At 33.1% G+C, this 20,605-nt stretch overlaps 3 protein-coding genes across 8 annotated transcripts; all 3 read left to right on the plus strand.

Annotated features, from left to right (window-relative positions):
• The first annotated feature begins 2,633 nt into the window (after positions 1-2,633).
• Positions 2,634-4,995, plus strand: ABCI14 (trigalactosyldiacylglycerol 1). 2 transcript variants are annotated; one of them, XM_068629982.2, is made up of 5 exons: positions 2,634-2,821; positions 3,215-3,289; positions 3,393-3,457; positions 3,697-3,771; positions 3,870-4,995. In XM_068629982.2, exons 4-5 carry the CDS (start codon positions 3,725-3,727, stop codon positions 4,891-4,893), a joined length of 1,071 nt encoding a protein of 356 aa, XP_068486083.2. In that variant the 5' UTR covers positions 2,634-2,821; positions 3,215-3,289; positions 3,393-3,457; positions 3,697-3,724; the 3' UTR covers positions 4,894-4,995. The 2 variants fall into 2 exon arrangements, with proteins under 2 accessions (XP_068486083.2, XP_068486084.2); XM_068629983.2 differs by having other exon boundaries at positions 2,683-3,135.
• A 1,241-nt stretch (positions 4,996-6,236) lies between these two features.
• LOC137825466 (uncharacterized) lies at positions 6,237-17,188 on the plus strand. Of its 5 annotated transcripts, none has more exons than XM_068631130.2 (9): positions 6,237-6,478; positions 7,035-7,757; positions 8,674-11,497; positions 13,207-13,456; positions 13,593-13,799; positions 14,829-15,002; positions 16,123-16,311; positions 16,411-16,524; positions 16,648-17,188. In XM_068631130.2, exons 2-9 carry the CDS (start codon positions 7,100-7,102, stop codon positions 16,951-16,953), a joined length of 4,722 nt encoding a protein of 1,573 aa, XP_068487231.2. In that variant the 5' UTR covers positions 6,237-6,478; positions 7,035-7,099; the 3' UTR covers positions 16,954-17,188. The 5 variants fall into 5 exon arrangements, with proteins under 5 accessions (XP_068487231.2, XP_068487233.2, XP_068487232.2 ...); XM_068631132.2 differs by having other exon boundaries at positions 6,316-6,445; XM_068631131.2 differs by having other exon boundaries at positions 6,414-6,536.
• Positions 17,189-18,417: 1,229 nt separating this feature from the next.
• On the plus strand, positions 18,418-20,044 carry LOC137824777 (ENTH/VHS family protein). The gene is made up of 4 exons (XM_068630456.2): positions 18,418-18,524; positions 18,705-18,827; positions 18,945-19,106; positions 19,420-20,044. The coding sequence occupies exons 1-4, from the start codon at positions 18,418-18,420 to the stop codon at positions 19,937-19,939; spliced, it is 912 nt and encodes a 303-aa protein (XP_068486557.2). The 3' UTR covers positions 19,940-20,044.
• The last annotated feature ends 561 nt before the right edge of the window (positions 20,045-20,605 follow it).

The following is a 20,605-nucleotide window of genomic DNA, read 5'->3' on the forward strand; positions in this document are numbered from 1 at the left end:
GGTTTTAAAAGCGGTTTTCCACTCGTCACCCACTTTAATTCGAATTTGGTGATATCCATTTTTAAGATCAATTTTAGAATATATGATGGACCCATGCAATTCATCAAGAATGTCATCTAGTCTTGGAATTGGATGCCTATACTTGATGGTGATGTTATTGATGGCTCTACAATCACAACACATTCTCCACTTGCCATCTTTTTTTGGCACCAACAAGACAGGTACAACACAAAGGCTTAAGCTCTTTTGAACCCAACCCTTCTCCAACAAATCTTGTATTTTTGATTCTATCTCTTTAGTTTCCTTAGGATTAGTTCTATAAGCTGGTCTATTGGGTAGACTAGCTCCCGGAACTAAATCGATTTGATGTTCTATACCTCTAAAAGGAGGAAGTCCTATGGGGCCTTCCTTAGAGAATATATCATCAAATTCTTTTACTTGAGAAGGTAGAACACAAGTCTTTACAAGTGTGGCAGTGCATGTAAGTGTTCCTTTACAAATTAAAAGGCTTGAAGGTTGTTCAACAAGAAGCATGTTTTCAAATGTATTTTCAATTCTTTCTTCTTGTTGAATGACCTTGTGGGAAGGAACACTCTTCTCCCACGCCTTTTGCTCCCTAAGGGGTTTTTCTTGTTTTTCTATTTGTGTTTTTTTTTTCTCTTCGTCCCTTTTTTGTTTCATTTGTACTTGATCTTTTACCACTTGTGAATGTGATAAAGGATAAACTTCTTTTCTTTGTGGGTGAAGGTAATCTCATTGGTTAGACCATTGTGCATAGTTTTCTTATCAAATTTCCAAGGTCTACCCAACAAAATATGACAAGCTTCCATGAGAACTACATCACATAAAACTTTATCTTTCTAGTTTCCCATAGAAAACTCGACTTTCACTTGCTTGTCTATAGTTAATTCCCCATCTTCATTGATCCATTGAAATTTGTAAGGTTTAGGATGGGGTATTAATTGTAGATTTAGCTTTTCAACCATTCTAGTGCTACAACAATTGCAACAAGAGCCACTATCCACAATGAGAGAACAAACATTTTCTAAAACTTTGCATCTTGTATGAAAAATGTTCTCTCTTTGTGTCTCTAGGTTCACACTAGATTGATTGTTGAGGGTTCTTCGAATCATCATTAACTCCCCCTCACATGGATATGCTCCCTCACTATTGTCCTCCTCTTTCCCACTAGGTTCATCATCATGACTACTATATTCATCTACCCCTCTTAACATAGTTCTTTGGTTTGGGCATTGAGCTTGAACACGACCTCTACCATAACATTTAAAGCATTTAACATCCGTACTACGGGTGAGTGGAGTGATCACATCTTTTCCTACACTCTTGGAAGTTTCTCTTGGTTTTTCTTTAAGTACACTTTCCTCCCTCTTATACTCTTTTTTTGGATAAGAGTTAGAGTATGAGCCTTCCCTACGACTTGAAGTTTTCCTCAAATTTTGTTGTTCAACTTTGATACATAATTGAATTAAATCATTCAAGTCTTGGTAGGGCAAAAGTTCAACTCTATCTCTAATCTCAAGGTTAAGCCCACTTAAGAATCTTGCTATGGTGGTGGGTTCAGACTCCCTAATTGAGGCATTCTAAATCAAGTCTTTGCAAAAATCTTTAATAAAACAATTCACCCCCCTCTTGTTTAAGCCATCAATGTAATTCTTACAAGTAGTTGATGATGATTGTTCCAGAAATGTAACACGAAAACCTTATTTTTTGCATTTGTATTTTGATCTCTCATTTATCCCTATGTTGACTTATTTTTCTGAGTGAATATCTTGACCCATTTTGATTTGTTTTATTTATTAATTATCAATTTTTTTTTATTAATGTTATTTTAATAACAAATTAATAATACATAACTGAGTTAGTTAAGTATTTATTAACTAAATTAATTAATATTCTATTTAATTCATTAAAAATTTATTAAATTATTTAATCATAATATAATCAACACAATAAAATATATTTTTTTTATTATAAACTCACGCAAAGTAATTAATTATTTACAATTCGAAATAGAGATAATTATTTTTTTACTCCATATAGTCAATTACATAAATAATTAAAATAATGTATATTTTTAATTGAACCATGAGCCGATTAAAATTAAATTCTTATGAAATTATTAATAATGGATGTAAAATTGTTTTGATCATTATATACACTACTTATAGTAATTATACGTTGTATTGTTTTATTACTATATAACTTAATTTGGTAACAATTATTTTTTATAAGTAATTAAACTAATATCCTTTGTGAATCTTCAATGTTTATTAAAAGAGAATAAAAGTATTCATACTCACCAATGAAATATCTTACTGATTGAAAATGAGTAACGGGTAACTTTACATTTTTTTTGTTTTCTTTACCTGTTTAATAACGAAAAATGACAGATAATAAGATACGAAAGCACACAATGTGGAATTTTTAAATAACTACATTATATACAAATTAAATTTCTTTAGTGTTTTTAATATATAAATATATGTATTCAAAATTATTTTTTCAGTATAAATATATGTTATAACCTTGTTTGTTTAAAATTATAATTATAATGTATCTTGTTTTAAATACAGAACTGAATAATAATGTATTGTTAATTCCCGATCACGTGTAATGAAAAAAGTTTTCATTTAAGATATTTTAATATTTCAGGTGAAGAGTATGCCCAAATCAAATCCCTTTGTCTGAGTTACCTAACTACAAAGCAACGTTGAATTCCCAAAGTTTTGGTTTTTTTCTAATTTGTAGTCGGTGACTCACTCACTGCAAACCACTTCAAGCCGTCATTTTTGAATCTCAGGTGCATCCTCTCTTCTTCAATTCCATTTCTGTTTATGATTCCCTTTGTTTCCACCTCGAAATCTGTAGGTTTCCCTTCATATGCTTTTCAATCGCGGATCCCAACTCAAACTGGTTCATCAATCTTAGGGTTTAGCTTTTGAACCCCCTTGCACTGCATTCGTTTGACTCATAATTTTTCTCTGGCCGATTCAGCTAGTTATTATTATGTGAAAATGTGATTTTATTCCTCTCTATTACTTCTAAGCAACATGTTTACACTGAATTGTTTTGTTAAGTGCAACTGCAAAGAGTTTGAATTAGCTCATCTAAATCGTAAGTGGTCTTGCTCCAGCCTATGCTTGTGTATTCAATAATTGGTTGTTTTAATTATTTTATGATTTATTTTTTGCAGCTTCTTTTTGGAATCAAAATTGACAAAAAATAAAATAAAATTGAGAACCGATCTAGTACGAGAACCAAAATTGAGGTAAATTGCATTGTTGAAATCATTTTTTGGCAGCTCCTTATTTAATTGTTTGCAATTTTGTTTTTGTGTTATATTGCTTGAAATAACTTTTCATATATTGCAGCTGGGCAGGAAAGGTTCAAGGCTCTAACCAGTTTTTACTATAGGGAGCACGAGAAATCATTCTAGGTAAGTGAAATTGTTTTATGTAAATAAGAATTTAAGATTATTTCATTCTTCTACATCAGAGACTTCTGTAGAATTTCTTTATGTACATTGCATATATGTAGTTAATTTTCACAAAGAAGCGGCAGTTTCCTTCGTGAAAACTATTTAGTGCCAACAACTATGAGTATGAATACATGATACTGTTATACTTCTTTCATTTCTCTAATGTTTGAAATTGGACTGGATGACCTCAAATTCAGACAGATTCTGTTAGCCAAGGATTTCACCATGCAAACAACATCGTATAGTCATCCTTTAATCTGTTTCTCTTGCAGGTTTATAACTTACCCTTTTCCCCTGATTTTTATTATATAATGTCTGTTTTATAAAATGTATGTTATTGAATGTAAAGTGGAACAATATTGTCTTGCAGAAACATCAGTGCAAATGGGAAGACTAAGTATACTGTGAAATTCTGTGCACCATATCCTTCTCAACTGGATCGGAAATGTGAATTGAATGGGAGACCTCATGTTTATAATTCTCCCAGGCCCATAAAACCAAACCGATTGTTTGTGCTGCATAACACAGATGACAGCCATCTATCTGCTTCTACTGTGGCTGATGAAATGAACACAAACCATGCTCCAAATGTTGCGTCACCTGCATTTCTCAGCAACTGGTCACCTCCAAGGTATCTGTGGAGGGGGTTATCAGTTTTAATCCTCACAGGGCAGGTGATTGTCAAGACTCTAAAGGGAAAGATTCATTGGAGGAACACTCTTCAACAACTGGAGAGAGTTGGTCCAAGATCTGTTGGCGTGTGTCTTTTAACTTCAGCTTTTGTGGGCATGGCCTTCACAATTCAATTTGTAAGAGAGTTCACCAGGTTGGGATTGAACAGGTCTGTAGGTGGGGTTTTAGCTCTGGCTTTCTCTAGGGAGCTAAGTCCTGTGGTTACAGCAATTGTGGTTGCGGGGCGCATTGGGAGTGCTTTTGCAGCAGAGTTAGGAACTATGCAGGTTTCTGAGCAAACTGATACATTGAGAGTTCTTGGTTCAGATCCTGTTGATTATCTGGTGACGCCAAGAGTGATAGCTACTTGTATTGCCCTACCTCTTTTGACCCTATTGTGTTTTACATTAGGGATGGCATCTAGTGCCCTTCTTGCTGATGGTGTTTATGGGGTGAGCATCAACATTATCCTGGATTCAGCTCAGCGAGCTCTCAGATCATGGGATATTATTAGTGCAATGATCAAGTCACAGGTTTTTGGTGCTATCATATCTATTGTGAGTTGTGCGTGGGGAGTTACAACTTTGGGAGGCGCTAAAGGTGTTGGGGAATCAACAACGTCAGCTGTGGTTATTTCTCTAGTAGGCATCTTCATCGCTGATTTTGCTCTTTCTTATTGTTTCTTCCAAGGAGCAGGAGATCAGCTAAAGAATTGCATTTAAGCAACTAATGTTGTCTCTGCAATTTGGTTTTGCTCTTATGTACAAAGTGAATGGTATGACCTTTCTAGAAAAGCTGTGATAAAATATTTAGAATTTGAATCAGGTGCATTAGTCTTGTTCTTTTCTAAGTTATGGTTTTCTAGTATTATATGTGTTGAAGGTAACGAGCTTAACTCATAGCTTATATTATTCTGTTACTATATTATTGGTTTTGTTATTATTTTCATATATAAATGAACACATCTATATGCTATCTAGAGCTATTTTCTAGATAGCATGTTTGTTAATATTATATTTATCATTGAACCGGTAAAACTGATCATGAACTAGGTAGCGATTAAACTGGTTAAGCTTATTTTCCCCACACAACTCGTTAGAAACTGTATTCAAATTGTATTTGTTTAGGTTGTTTGATCGCTGATTCGTAAACAAATTACCCAGCCTCTTCTTTATTAACTTACTATTAGATTAAGTACGACTCTCTTAAAAAAATACTTACTAGATACAAGACAAATACGAGCATGGAAGCATCATTAATGATAAAAAAAGTTAAACAGTCCACGTGATAATTAATCACCCGTTTGTTTAATATTTTTTGAAATCTAAAGGACTAGCCTCTTTAAAAAGAAGTCAATTTTTTTCTGCACTTCCGGCACTTCTATAGAAAACATAAAAATTATAACTTTACCCTTATAATTTTTGTATTCCGAATAGAATTAGATATATATTTTTTGGATATGAAAATATATTTTTAACTTTTAGAATTCGAAATATGATTATATTTCAAATTTATAATTCAAAATGTATTTTTTTTTTAAATTTTAGAATTCGAAATATAATTTTTTATTTTAAATTTTATAAAAAGTATGAATTATACAATTCAGAAATGAGAGAAAAGAAACCATGCACCTTTTGTTGAAAGGTATTTTTGAAAATTAAATATTTATGGAGATGCATGAAGGAACTGTGAGGTGGAGGAAGAAATTGCCTAAAAAGAATGGTCCGCGTTTTGCCTAATGATGTGCCAGCCCAACTAATCCGGCACTGTATACATCTGAAAAATATTTTATTATGAATTTTTTATATATATATATATATATGCATAAAAAAGTAACATGGTAACATGGATACCCTAACAACCCCGACACTATGTAGGGGAAAACCAAATCATACGCGAGTTTGTAAAAATGGTAATATCTAGACATGTGGAAAATTATAAAAGTAAACAGAAATTGTATTCTCACATAAATTGAAATTATATTGACAAAATAAGATAAATAATTAATAGAATAAAAAAAATTTAAAAAAATATTATAAGTAGTTGATCTACGTGCGTAGGACACGCTTTTCTTTTTCAGTTCTGGTATTTCCTTAAATTCTACTTTTCCTTTTCTTAGCCTCTCAGTTTTTCAACCTTTTGACCCCTTTCATTCCAATCAATTGAATAATCAGTCACAATCACTTTCCTCTTCCCTTATACACACCAATTCCCCTTTTAATTTTTTTTTCTTTCAAAATGGGTCCCATCGTCTGTCAGCGCTATTGGGCCCAAGTAATTGATCATCTTTTCTTCATATAATTCCAAGTTAGCATATTTCTCTCTTCCGTCGTTCTGGGTTTGATTTGCATTAATTAATTAACTGGTTTGTTTAATTGTTGGTTATTTTTTATCATTATTTAATTTCACAATACTTGTTTTCTTTTTGATTACTTTGCTTATAGCTGAGTTGAGCTTCGTTAAATTGTAAGTGTTGGTTTCTGCTTTTATGCATTCATGTGCATGCATTAGCTCTTTCCTCTAGAATCTGGATATCTGTTTTCTTCTTTCTTACATCATTCCCCTTGCTACCTTTTGTCTCTTACCTTCAAATAATTTTTCATCGGTATCAATATTCTATCTGTATTATCGTTTATTTATAAGGAAAAGAAGAATTAAAATTAGTTTCACTCTTTTTCTTTTTTTTTTCTTGTTTGGGAGTGTTAAGGAATATATCTTCAATCAGCATTGCGTATTGGCTTTAGCAATGTGTTTTGTTCCTGGCATCATGTGTTGTTTGCTCCTTTGTTGGGTTCTCTTTCAGGTAAATATCTCTAGAATGTTTTGGAACATCTCATTTTTTTCTAATTTTTGTTGTGTTTAGGTTCATCATTTAGAGTGAGTCAGCATAACTCCCCAGAGTAGCAGTGGTATTATTATTTTGTGAAGATGGTACTGGGAATAAGATCAAAGAGTAGAAAAACTGTCTCAGTCCAAGTTCACTACACAATCCATGTTCAGGAGATCAATCCTTGGCCTCCTTCACAATCACTGAGATCTGTGCAAACGGTATTACTGCAATGGGAAAACGGTGATCAAATTTCTGGGTCTCTAGCATCCACTGCTGGCATCGGAAAGATCCAATTTAATGAATCTTTTAGGCTTTCAGTTCTTATGTGGCGAGAAGCATCCAAGAAAAGCAAACACCGTGAAAGTTTTCAGAAGAACTACTTGGAGTTTAGCTTGTATGACAAGACAACAAAGAGTCAACTATTGGGATCAGCCACGGTAAACTTTGCAGATTTTGGGATTATTAAGGAAACTAAAGCCTTAAGCATTGTATTGAACTGCAAGAAGAGCTCCAAGAATTCTTCACAGCCATTTCTTTATATTAGTATTCAGCCATTTGATACAGAATGTTCTAGCTCATCACCAAGCAGCAGCCTGTCAAAAGGGTTGTCACTAGACAAGGAAGGAAGTGAATCGGTATCACAGTCACTAAAAGATGACGACGATGTTGAAATTGTCTCTTTTACTGATGATGATAATGATGAGTTCCATTCAAATACCTTCCAAACTATCAGATCTGATTCCAAGACTACTGGAGGTTTGTCCCCTCTAAATGAAAAAGTACTTAAGTTTTTATCTTCGAATTGTGCTTAATGCAAATATTTCAAACATCACCCCCTTTTTCAAAGGGTATGGATATTATCAAGTTATTGTTATGATTTGGTAGTAATTAATTTCATTCCTGCTTAGACCTTATTGAGCTGGATTTTGCCCAATAAAAGACCGCTATGATGCTTAACTATTTGTTGTGTTATTAATATATTGTATTCCTCTTTACTTTTGGTATGCCATACATTAATCACATACATCCACATGGTCATTGCGTTTAATTGTTAACTGGAATGCAAAATGCAGTGTGCTGCTGCAATTCATGTTGTTTTGATCATACTATATTCAGGATATCAGATGACATTATGAAACTAATTTTGTATATCAATTACCTCTATGGTTGGTTTTTAATTGTTAATTTAGCCCAACAAAAAATGATCAAATGTTTGAACTCTAAATGTATTGACATGTAATCCTTTTTAAATGTTAATCAGATAGATAGGGTCTTTTTGGGTAACTTCTTTGTAAACACTTATAGGAGAAGAAAATAATAAGGAAAAATTAAATATACTTTCTTTGATAGCTAAAATTAACTTAAGGCTAAATTAATTGTAATAGATCTATCATATTAGCTTCTCTAATAGCTTATTTTAAACATATGCGTAAGTTAATTTTAGTTTAGAGAAATTTATTTTACTTTTGTTTCTTATTCGGTATTCTATAAGTGTTCTTGGAGAAGTTTATTGAAACATACCTATAGTGAAAGAACTAGATAGAACTATACAGATGCATTACTGGTGACAGTTTTTCTATTGATTATCTGATCTCTAGACCAATAATAATCGATATAGCTAAACAATTGTCTAGTTCTGCCATATTAACAGCCTGTTGCCATTTGATTTCAGGCAGTATCAAAATCAGCGGAGGAGGAACAGAAGGAACTCATGGAGAATTTGTTCAGCCTGCAGAAAGTACTACTTCTAGCTTAGTTGGAAACTCAGAGAGTCAAGCACCCACACACAATGGCATTAAATCTCCCCCTTCGTCTACAATTCTTGGCTCAGACATGGGAAATGCTGCTGATGGCAGCCCTTCATTGCCTAAAATTTCTGAGGAAACTGTCGAACTTTCTAATGCGATTTCTGAAATTCAAGAAAGCATTCAACAATCTTCTTCTTCACGCATTTCGTCAAGTATGCAACCAAACTTTGAAAGACCTTTCGAATTTCAAGTAACGCAAGAGAGTAGCGTGATTCAAGAAGATGACACAAGAGATGAGAGACTAAATAAAGATGCTCTAGAGAAAGTTAGCTGTGCTTCGGACACTGGGGTTATGGAGGACAAAGAGAAAATGGAGGAGCAAAGAATAGAACAAAAACAGTTTCTCGAGAGGAATGAACTCTTAGAAAATGAGCTCAATAGGTTTTCCAATGATGATTCTACGAAGAAAGGGAATTTAAATAATACTACTCTTCTAAACGAGAAACCACATGGGAGAGGACAAAAGCAGCTTAATGAGAAGAATGAACCTTTAGAAAATGAGCTCAATAATGTTTCCAATGATGATCCTACGATGAAAAGGCATTTATATAGTACTGCTCTTAGAAATGAGAAACTGCATGGGAAAGGACAAAAACAGTTTACAGAGAGGAATGAACCTTTAGAAGATGGGCTCAATAAATTTTCCAATGATGATTCTATGAAGAAAGGGAATTTAAATAGTACTACTCTTCCAAATGAGAAACTACATGGGAAAAAAGAAAGACAGTTTACTGAGAGGAATGAAGCTTTAGAAAATGAGCTCAATAATTTTTCCATTGATGATTCTACGAAGAAAGGGAATTTAAATAGTACTTCTCTTTTAAACGAGAAACCACATGGGAAAGGACAAACACAGTTTACAAAGAGGAATGAACCTTTAGAAAATGAGCTCAATAAATTTTCCAATGATGATTCTATGAAGAAAGGAAGTTTAAATAGTACTTCTCTTTTAAACGAGAAACCACATGGGGAAGGACAAACACAGTTTACTTTTACTGATAGGAATGAACCTTTAGAAAATGAGCTCAATAACTTTTCCAATGATGATTTTACGAAGAAAGGGTATTTAAATAGTACTATTCTTCCAAACGAGAAACTACATGGGAAAGGACAAACACAATTTACTGAGAAGAATGAACCTTTGGAAAATGAGCTCAGTCATTTTTCGATTGATGATTCTATGAAGAAAGGGAATTTAAATAGTACTTCTGTTTTAAACGAGAAACCACATGGGAAAGGACAAACACAATTTACTGAGAAGAATGAACCTTTGGAAAATGAGCTCAATAAATTTTCCAATGATGATTCTACGAAGAAAGGGAATTTAAATAGTACTACTCTTCCAAACGAGAAACTACATGGGAAAAAAGAAAGACAGTTTACTGAGAGGAATGAACCTTTAGAAAATGAGCTCAATAACTTTTCCAATGATGATTCTACGAAGAAAGGGAATTTAAATAGTACTACTCTTCCAAACGAGAAACTACATGGGGAAAAAGAAAGATTGTTTATCGAGAGGAATGAACTCTTAGAAAATGAGCTCAATAGGTTTTCCAATGATGATTCTACGAAGAAGAAAGGGAATTTAAATAGTACTATTCTTCCAAATGAGAAACTACATGGGGAAAAAGAAAGATTGTTTATCGAGAGGAATGAACTCTTAGAAAATGAGCTCAATAGGTTTTCCAATGATGATTCTACGAAGAAAGGGAATTTAAATAGTACTTCTCTTTTAAACGAGAAACAACATGGGAAAGGACAAACACAGTTTACTGAGAGGGATGAACCTTTAGAAAATGAGTTCAATAACTTTTCCAATGATGATTCTATGAAGAAAGAGAATTTAAACAGTACTTCTCTTTTAAACGAGAAACCACGTGGGAAAGGACAAACACAGTTTACGGAGAGGAATGAACCTTTAGAAAATGAGCTCAATAACTTTTCCAATGATGATTCTATGAAGAAAGAGAATTTAAATAGTACTTCTCTTTTAAACGAGAAACCGCATGGGAAAGGACAAACACTGTTTACGGAGAGGAATGAACCTTTAGAAAATGAGCTCAATAACTTTTCCAATGATGATTCTATGAAGAAAGAGAATTTAAAGAGTACTTCTCGGTTAAACGAGAAACCACATGGAAAAGGACAAACACAGTTTACTGAGAGGAATGAACCTTTGGAGAATGAGCTCAATAATTTTCCTAATGATTCTAGGAAGAAAGGGGATTTAAATAGTACTGCTCTTCTAAACGAGAAACCACAACACCCAAGATTGATGAATGATAAAATTCCTCTACAATCTGCTGAGAACTGTGAGCAAATCAGCAATCAGACCCATAATCAGGCAGAGGAAATTAGTACTATGAATGATGTATATGTTGGTACTGCTTGCCATGAAGACATTAATACGAGTGGCAGCTTTCTTAGCAATAAAACTGAATTGAAGGCCGAAGTTGAAATGCTTCGAGAAGAGCTGAGGGAAGCTGCTGCTCTTGAAGTTTCAATGTACTCAGTTATTGCTGAACATGGTAGCTCATCAAACAAGGTCCATGCACCTGCTCGGCGCCTTTCTAGATTCTATTTCCATGCTTGTAGAGTTGGGTCCCCTGCTACAATAGCTAGTGCAGCCCAGAGTGCTGTCTCGGGATTTGTTTTGGTTTCAAAAGCATGTGGAAATGATGTTCCAAGGTATACAAAACTTGATTTCATAATTTTCTTAACTATAAATAACATAAAATGTTCAGGAATAACTGAAGATCTTGTTTTATGAATCTAAAAGTAGTGCAAAAATTTTGGAAAAAAACATAGCCTAAGATGACTTGCACAGTGAGAAATTGTGTGTATGAAATCCACAATAGAGTTCATCTTATATAAATACAGATCATGCCTATAAATAATATTCTAATAAAATGTTCCTATTATTATAAAGATTCTAATTAAACAAGGAAATGTATCAGAATATAAAAAAAAATCCAAGGGATATTTCTTATATTTCTAAGATAGTATCTTAAGATATTTCTAACACTCCCTCAATTTGAAGCTTGCATAGCTTTAGTTTGTTACGAGAAAATAATTCAAATACCCACAAATTAAAAATTGAAAACATAAAAATTAAGCTCCGCCTAAGACAATAGTTGGAAAAGAAACTCAGATGTTGGAGAAGTTGGAAAGAAAAATTGCTTAGCCAGATAGCTGGAATGATCATGAGCCTGGTAAACAATTCATGGCAAGAAAAGCAAGTCCTTCCCAAAACTACATTTGGAAGCTTCAAACTATTATTATTAGAAACCCACAAATTTTAAACTGTAAACTAAGTTTGATAATAACTTTTGGGATAGAAACAAGGTCAGTGCATATATAGGCGAAGGCGGGGCCAGATTAGTGCTTCTAGGACATATATGAGGCCAATGCAATTGAGAAAAAACTGGGACCAGAGTATCTAGGACAAAGTTGAGACCTGTGGATCTGGACAACCAAGCCCATATATTTGGGATAAAACCGAGGCCTGTGCATAGGGTGTGTCAATGGAAAAGTCTACACGGTCAAAGAAACTTCGAGCTAGAGTGACAAATCAAATTAGGACTTAATGTAAAAGTGATAGTCCATGCTGGACACAGTAGACAAGGTGAAAGAGGTGGCTAATTAGATAGTCATGCTGGAAACAATAGACAAGGCGGAAGAGGTAACTGAATGGAGTTCTACCTTTTATGCTTTTAGGAACTCAATAGCAAAATAGGCACATAGCATGTCATGAGGATGGTACTGTTCCATTACCATGTTTAAAAAGGGGGGAAAAAAGATGGAAGAGATTCTAGAAATTGTGTATGGACTACAGAACAAAGTCCATTCTGTATTAACTAATTAAAAATTTATAATAATAAATACAAAAAACTATAGAAGATTTCATTCCTATATACAGGATATTATATGTCTATAAATCATATTCTAATAAATATGATTCTAATCAGATATCCCTATAGTTTAAAGATACTGGTTAAATAAGGAAACAAACCAAAATATAAGATAAGAATAAATTCTAAGATATCATCTATGATACTCTAAAGTATTCTAAGATAATATCTTCAGATATCTCTTATATTTTTAACACAAAATTTAGAATAGGTAGAGGAAGAAAACATTAGCACAAATAACTACAGAAGACATTGATCTAAGATGGTAAATGGAATTTTTGTCAGTTAACTGAAAATTTGGCTTTTTCTTAAATGCAATGGCATTGTTTGATTAATGTATCCAACTCCAGCAGAGTAAGTGATTGTTGTATATCTAATGAAATTTGATTTATTTAACATCAGTTTCAAAAAGACCTGTGGATACTTCTCACTACAATCATTTATTTTATAATATTTCTTAACTTAATGTTTCTTAACCATGAATAGGTTGACATTTTGGTTCTCAAATTTATTATTGCTGAGAGCAATTGTGAGCAAGGAAGTTGAAAATATACCCTTTGGTGATGGTTCATGCATCAACAGTGAATGTGATGCGGTTGGCAACACTCTTCATGAAGAAGAAAAAGACAAAGAAAAACAATTTCATAGCTGGGAGGATCCAAAAACATTTTTAATTGCATTAGAAAAGGTTGAAGCATGGATATTCTCTCGAATTGTTGAGTCTGTCTGGTGGCAGGTTGAATCCTAACCATTCATATTCTCCTTCTATTTCTTCTTATTATTCTGCTTCTTTATCTCCACTCTGAAAACTTTGATTTGAAACTAAAAGCGCTTTTTCATTTTCCTGATATTTTTTTATGCTTGCTCCCCAGACTCTTACACCATACATGCAGTCTGCAGCTGCAAAGAGCTCTAATTCTAAGAAAGTAGATGAAAGAAGACCCCGTGTGGGTGATCCAGATCAGGGAAGTTTTTCTGTTGATTTATGGAAAAGAGCTTTCAAGGATGCATGTGAAAGGCTTTGCCCTGTTCGAACTGGTGGTCATGAGTGTGGCTGCTTGGCTGTGATAGCTAGATTGGTACAATTTAAAGTAGATATTTCTAGATGCAATGTATTGAATGCTGGATTTCAGGATATTCAACTTTTTATACATGCGTATGGGTTAGATGTATATGTGGTTTATATGATATGACAAAACATATAGCTTGGTGTCTTTGTCACTACTTTATATGGTTGGAAGTAATGGTAACGGGGTATTTATTTAAAATTACAAAATCATTTGTTCTTTCAATTCTCTAAATTTTGTAAAACCACCAGGGTGGTGGTGTTGATGTTCTTGTGAAGGTGCTAGTATACATAAATTAAAAGCTAAAATAGACATGATCTAAGCTTCTGGCTGATTTGGTTCCAGACTTGGACTATTTTGTTATTGTTAATTGTGTAGGGAATGGGTGGAAATCATTTTTGGGCCAAAACCTGATCCTAAGCTCTGGCTGATTTGGTTCCTGACTTGGAAAATACCCTCTTTCACCATGTGGTCATGACTGCAATCATCACCATGCCAATTCTAGATAATATATGAATTTTTATGTCACAAAACAATTTTAATAAGTTACTTAGCTAAGATTTCATAGTTGTTGGCTAATTTCTGATAAATAAAGATATTTTAGACAGGCTGGAATAGAAGTGCAGTTCATAGTGTTTTTGATCTCTCCATCACTCTATTCTTTCTCTCTATCCTGTTCTTCTCCCCTTTTCCCCTCTCTTTCCCCCTTTTAGTTTCTTTCTCTTTCCCACCTAAACTCTACATCGGATGAAAACCATTTTGGGCTGCTTTCGGGTTGATTTGATTCTTGATAGTTGAGAACTTGAGGAAACATAGGCCTCTTCCATCTGTTCATTCTATATTATTTACTTCTTGTCAATACTTTGCGTGTAGAATTACTTATATCAGTGGTTTATTCTTGAAAAGTTCCAGGTTGTATAGATGTACATATTATTATTTTCTCTGAATGCTAATATTGTGTCTATTGGTTCCAATCTTCAGAAGGCGAGAAATAAAATAAAATGCAGCCTGATTGAAATAAGACTGTTTTTGTGGTTGTAGGTGATGGAGCAGTTGGTTAGTAGACTTGATTTGGCAATGTTCAATGCTATTCTTCGGGAATCCGCTGAAGAGATGCCCATGGATCCTGTATCTGACCCCATTAGTGATTCTAAGGTTCTTCCTATTCCAGCTGGAAAATCAGGCTTTGCGGCTGGTGCACAACTGAAGAATGCTGTGAGTTATGAAACTTTTTTGTCCTATGCCTTCTTTCTTTCAAAAGACACAGAGTTGATTATAATCTTCATACATTTTTCACCTCTAAGGTTTGCTTCCTCTGTAGCACAGCAATACGCTTTACTAAGAATTTGGGAATTACTATCTGATCAAAGATGTGAAGTATTTTATGATGTTTTAGTATAAGAGTTTAGAAAACAAACATAATCCTAATAGTTCTTGAATCTTAATAAACAAAATGCTACTGTAATACAAAGTGGATATTAGAGACAAACTCTAAATGTTTTACTTGTTTCACCACGAGAAAATAAATTTAATGTCCCGAGTGTATATTTTGAATTCATCAACCTCTTGAAAGACTCTTAAAATTCAAAGCTTGTGAATTTGGATGCATTACTAATTAGAATTATGAAGTTTCTTTTTCCCGAGCAGCCCCTCATCTTAAAACATGTCTTCTCAAGTTTAATTTATACATTTTACCTGTAAATTTGTTGCATGATGGCACAAAATGGAATAAATTCTGTTAATTATAAAATCAGTGATGCAAACACGTGTTGGGCAATGAACTGCAAATATAAAAAAAGAATGTAGCAGAAAAAAGCATGCTGAGGTGGATGAGTGCGTACACAAGAAAAGAAAGAGTAGGAGCGAATGTATCCTATGAGAAAGTTATAGGTGCGTCAACTCAAGAGAAGTTGATGGAAAGTGGCTTAGTTTATTTGAATTAGAGGCTTCAGTTAGAAAAGTGTATCAAATGGAAGTTACTCCAACCAAAAAGAGTGAAGAAAGACCTAAGAAAACTCGAGAAATCGTTTAGAAAGACCCTCCGGTAAATGGTTCTACTGATAATTGGTTCTTGATGGAGCTTAATATCTATGTAGTCAATCTTAATAAGAAGAACTTTGACAACCGCACATTGAAAAATACCAATTTACAACTGTGATTTGACACAATATAATTTCAAAATTGTTCTATTTTAGCAAAAAATTATTTCTCCCTAGTTGTAATTTGGTGCAGAGTTGTTAACATATCAGCACCTTAATAAAATAAGTTGGTTGCAATTCCATGAAGGATATGCGATGTTTGTTCTCTTTGGTAACTTTTTATTATCTGCACTCAGATTGGTGACTGGTCAAGATGGCTTTCAGATTTATTTAGCATTGATGATAGTGAGTCCTGCGAAGTTAGCAATGAAAACGATGAACCCAAATGTGAATCATCCTTCAAACCTTTTCTTCTCCTCAATTCCTTAAGCGATTTGATGATGCTTCCCTTGGACATGCTTGCAGATGAGTCTATGAGAAAAGAGGTTGGATCAAACTTCTTTATTGTTGACTTGTCTTTCTTCTTTTCATTTTTAATGCTTTGAGAAACTAATTATAAACGTATCATGCAAACAATTCTGCAGGTTTGCCCTAGATTTGGCATTTCATTGATTAAACGAGTTCTCAACAATTTTGTTCCTGATGAATTCTCCCCGGGACCTATCCCGGATGCTGTTTTCGATGCCCTTAACAATGAGGTTGGTTAATGTTTAGCATGCTTGGTGAAAATAAGAAGCAATAAGTGTGATGTAGGAATGGATTGTTGAAATTTCTACATTCTAATTTCTGTCTTTTTGTTGTATTGGATATTGTTATTTTAGGATATTGAGGATGATGAAGGGGCCATTACAAGTTTGCCATGTTCTGCTGGTGCCACGTTCTATGCACCACTTCCAGCTTCTTCAATTGTAGTGATGCTACAAGAAGTGGGAACCAAAACTTCACTGAGAAGTGGGTCATTTGCGCTCAAAAAATTATATACCAGTGATGATGAACTTGATGAGTTGGATTCACCACTTTCTGCTCTTGGCATGGATGAATCCAAGGAAAAGTCTGCACTAGTTAAGGGAGGCCGTAAGGTTGTACGATATGAGCTCTTGCGGGAATCGTGGAAGAGTAGTGAATGATGACTCTGTTCCTATCAGTGTTTTTTTCCTTGTACAAAATATGCATTTATTTACTATTTAGCCCACTATATTCTCCATTTGTTTTTAAAATAAAAATATTGTCCTTGTAATCTTATTCCAGTTTGATGGATATAAGACAAAATTCATGTATCAAATTTCATTCCTCCACGACTGTATTTTATTTTAGACAGACTAATAAAATTGTGCAAATGCAACCTATTAATATTTAAATCAATGGATATAATTTTAGACTTTATTTTTTAAGTTGCATTCCTCTACTTTTCGAGGATATTTTAGTTGCAGTGGGATGAAGAGCAATGAAAAAATGACCATAATAAAAGAAATTTGAATTGGTATAACTTTCTAAACTAAACTGATTATTAGATGAGTTATTTTATAAATTATTTTAAAAGAAAAAAGGAAATAAATCAAAATAACTTAACTTATATCCATATTAAAAATAATTTCTTTTAAAATTTATACGAGAATCCTTTTACAAATAAAATCATGCATAAACAAATTTGAACTAATAAAAGTTAATTTCATAGAATATTTGTCAGCCTATATTAACTTATCTTTTCGAAAGGAATAAATTAGTTAGTACACGCATATATGTTCAAAGTTAATTTTTTCTACTTTCAACAGTTATATATATTTTCAAATATAACCTAATTTATTATGTCATTAACCCCTGATTTTCCCACATTAAATTAAAATGAAGTTTGACTTGATGAATGAGTTTGAAATTTTGACGAAACTAAGAAGGGAACTTCCTGCAGATTGAAATCATTATACTTGTGACTTGCTATGCATATTTGGAGATTTTTTTTAAAATGAAAATTTATTACTTAATTCTTCAGTCCCGCATAATATTTGTTAGGTACACCGTTCACTCACTAATAACATGAGTTGAATAATTTTATTTTATTTTTTAAATATTATATAATTAAAAAAATTAAATGTTAAAACCATATATTATAATTTTTTTAAAAATATTATAAATCAGCATTCAACTATATTGATATTCTGTAATCCGGAGAAGGAAAAATTTACTGCATGAAAAATGAGTTTTGAATTGATTATCCCAGGGAAGAAAAGGACGCATGATAGGGTGAAATATGATGAATAGAAGTATGAATGTTAGTATTGTGTGAAGATCCTAGTTTTGAGAGCAAGCAAATGTTGTGTATAATTATTATGGGGTCAACTTTCTATTATTGGTTCATTCTCCTTTTCACGTTTCCTCTTTTATTCTTTCGTCAACGAGCACTTTTCCTGCATTGTCTGAGCTATAATTTTGGGTAGCCATATATTAACAAGTTCTTGTAGCCTGCAATGAATCCACTTTGATGGTTTATCCTTGTTCCGTTTGCCATTGATCATAAAGAACTAGATTGAATAGAATTGATGTATTAAGAGAAGTGCATTGATAAAGAAGTAGTTAAAAATTTGATTTGAGTAGTAATGGGTAGCCTATTCCTGGAGCAAATAAAAAAGCAGACAACAAATTTCCTACAGGAAAAGTACAAATCTGCTAGGATGACATTTACTGATGTTACTAAAGCTGAATTGTAAGTGCATGTGAATAAACAGGGCAATGGATGATTTATGATAACAGTAGTTTATATGTTGTACTCACCAAATAACTAAACTAGTAAATGTATGGTTAATTCATGTTCCTAGTTTCCAAAAAGACTTGCATTGCATCTCTGGGATTAGAGAGGCATTAACAAATAATACTAAATGATTAGGCTGGCAGAGGAAGCAACAAATAAGGATGACTGCAGTCCTGATGCCAAAACTATGACCAGAATTGCCGAGGCATCATTTGACATAGATGACTATTGGAGGATTGTTGATATTCTTCGTCAAAGGTATGCATCTTCATTCAGACCCTTTGCCATAAATTTTTAAGCTCATTAATTATTATACATTTCAATTTTATACATGAGTTTATATCCACTGGTTTTACTATATCATTTAAAGTGCAGGTTGTACAACGTGGATTGGGAGCAATGGAGGCAAGCATACAAAGCACTGGTTCTTCTGGAATTCTTGCTCACCCATGGCCCTCGAGAGTTTTCTAAAGAATTTCAATGTGATGTAGAAATTATTGAAGAACTAGGAGGGTTTACTCATATTGATGAAAAAGGGTAAACATTAAATCTGAATCCTGTTATTTGTGGTAAATAATACAGGTTTTTGTTTTTGAAGTATATAACAAGTTAAAAATTGAAAAGATGAGGAAAATGCATATAAGGCTGGAAAATAAAGACAAAAGTTGCAGAAGTGCCTCAGTGCTAGGTAGAAAAATGGCAACAAGTTTGGAAAATAAAACAAAAGAAAAAGTATGAAATCATAAACTGAAACACATGGGAGCTAAAAGATTTCCATTTTTAGGTATACTTTAGTTTCTTATGAGTAATTTGATTTTGGTTTTCATTCATATGCACGAATCAAATTCAGATTTAATTGGGGATCCAGAATGCAAAAGCTATCAGACGAAATCGTGAAACTTTTACAGGAAGCAGAAGCTCTGACAGAAGCACGTTTGAAGGCTCTGAAAATAACAAATGGAATAGAAGGGTTTGGAAGTTCAGTGAAGTGTCCATCTCCAACATCGTCATCATTTTATTCATTTTCCACCACAAGTACCCCTGCTACCATATTTCACTCTAATCACTCAGACTCCATAGGAAATAATGGCAATATTATATTGCTACCACCAAGGGATTTAAAGCATGTGAGAAAAAACCACCTTTGGAAACGTTTTGCAGATGAGGAGAAGAATATTTTGGTTGAGTCTAAGGAAGATGAAGATGTGGAAAAACCAAAAGGATTTGTAGGTGAAATTTGCTCAAAGATCTCTGGTATCAGTCCCGTCAAAGGAGAAAAACGTGGAAAGGTTGAATTTAGATGCCTCTCGGATGTTGGGAGCAAAGTCAACCAAAAGAAATTTGATCGCCAATACTCACTTTGGTTTTGAAGGGAGACAATGTTGTAATTGCATCATATTTTATTGTGTCTTTCTTCAAATCCCTGTTTTATATAAGATTCAGATTTTAATTTGAAAATTTTCACCACCCTGATACATTATCAGTTCCTCTTAATAAAAATACATTATACTTAAATTTAAGAACTTTTTTAAAACATCCCCATTAAATACATCTTACTTGTAATAAAGAAATTATTATAATGGATTTTTATCGTGTATTTTATTTGTAATGGTATTGATATATTCACAATATATATAAGGTGTTGTATTCAGTCATTCATTTATTTATTTGTTTTGTTTTTTCATTGTCTTTTAGTTTTTTTCATTTCGTTTTAATTTTTTTCATTCTTCACGGAGTTGGTTACAAAAGCATGAGCATGTAATCTTTGATGGTGTTTTAAATCATGTTTTCGTTCTTACTTGGCAACAAATTGCGTATAATGTTTTAAACATCATTTATGTATCTTAGTATTTCAACTATGATTTTGGTTGAATTTGTTATTGTGATATGATCAACTCATTTTTGTTCACTCTGTATTACAAGTATTTTTCACTCTGTATTACAGGTTTTTAATGTCATCTCTATATCTTAGTCTTTAATATGTGATATTGGTTGCATCTATTATTGTGATCTGTTCATCTCATTTTTGTTTACTC

The sequence above is a fragment of the Phaseolus vulgaris genome, chromosome 7 (assembly GCF_051622355.1).
Source record: "Phaseolus vulgaris cultivar YP4 chromosome 7, ASM5162235v1, whole genome shotgun sequence".
Classification (NCBI taxonomy): Eukaryota; Viridiplantae; Streptophyta; class Magnoliopsida; order Fabales; family Fabaceae; genus Phaseolus; species Phaseolus vulgaris.

Excerpts from the sequence above, each read along its gene's own strand:
- LOC137825466 (XM_068631130.2), top strand. The coding sequence starts at position 7,100 with ATGGTACTGGGAATAAGATCAAAGAGTAGAAAAACTGTCTCAGTCCAA. Across the intron at positions 11,498-13,206 it reads TGTGGAAATGATGTTCCAAG|GTTGACATTTTGGTTCTCAA; the intron begins GTATACAAAACT and ends AACCATGAATAG. Across the intron at positions 13,800-14,828 it reads TGGCTGTGATAGCTAGATTG|GTGATGGAGCAGTTGGTTAG; the intron begins GTACAATTTAAA and ends TTGTGGTTGTAG.
- LOC137824777 (XM_068630456.2), top strand. The coding sequence starts at position 18,418 with ATGGGTAGCCTATTCCTGGAGCAAATAAAAAAGCAGACAACAAATTTC. Across the intron at positions 18,525-18,704 it reads GATGTTACTAAAGCTGAATT|GCTGGCAGAGGAAGCAACAA; the intron begins GTAAGTGCATGT and ends CTAAATGATTAG. Across the intron at positions 18,828-18,944 it reads GTTGATATTCTTCGTCAAAG|GTTGTACAACGTGGATTGGG; the intron begins GTATGCATCTTC and ends TTTAAAGTGCAG.
- ABCI14 (XM_068629982.2), top strand. The coding sequence starts at position 3,725 with ATGCAAACAACATCGTATAGTCATCCTTTAATCTGTTTCTCTTGCAG. Across the intron at positions 3,772-3,869 it reads TTAATCTGTTTCTCTTGCAG|AAACATCAGTGCAAATGGGA; the intron begins GTTTATAACTTA and ends ATTGTCTTGCAG.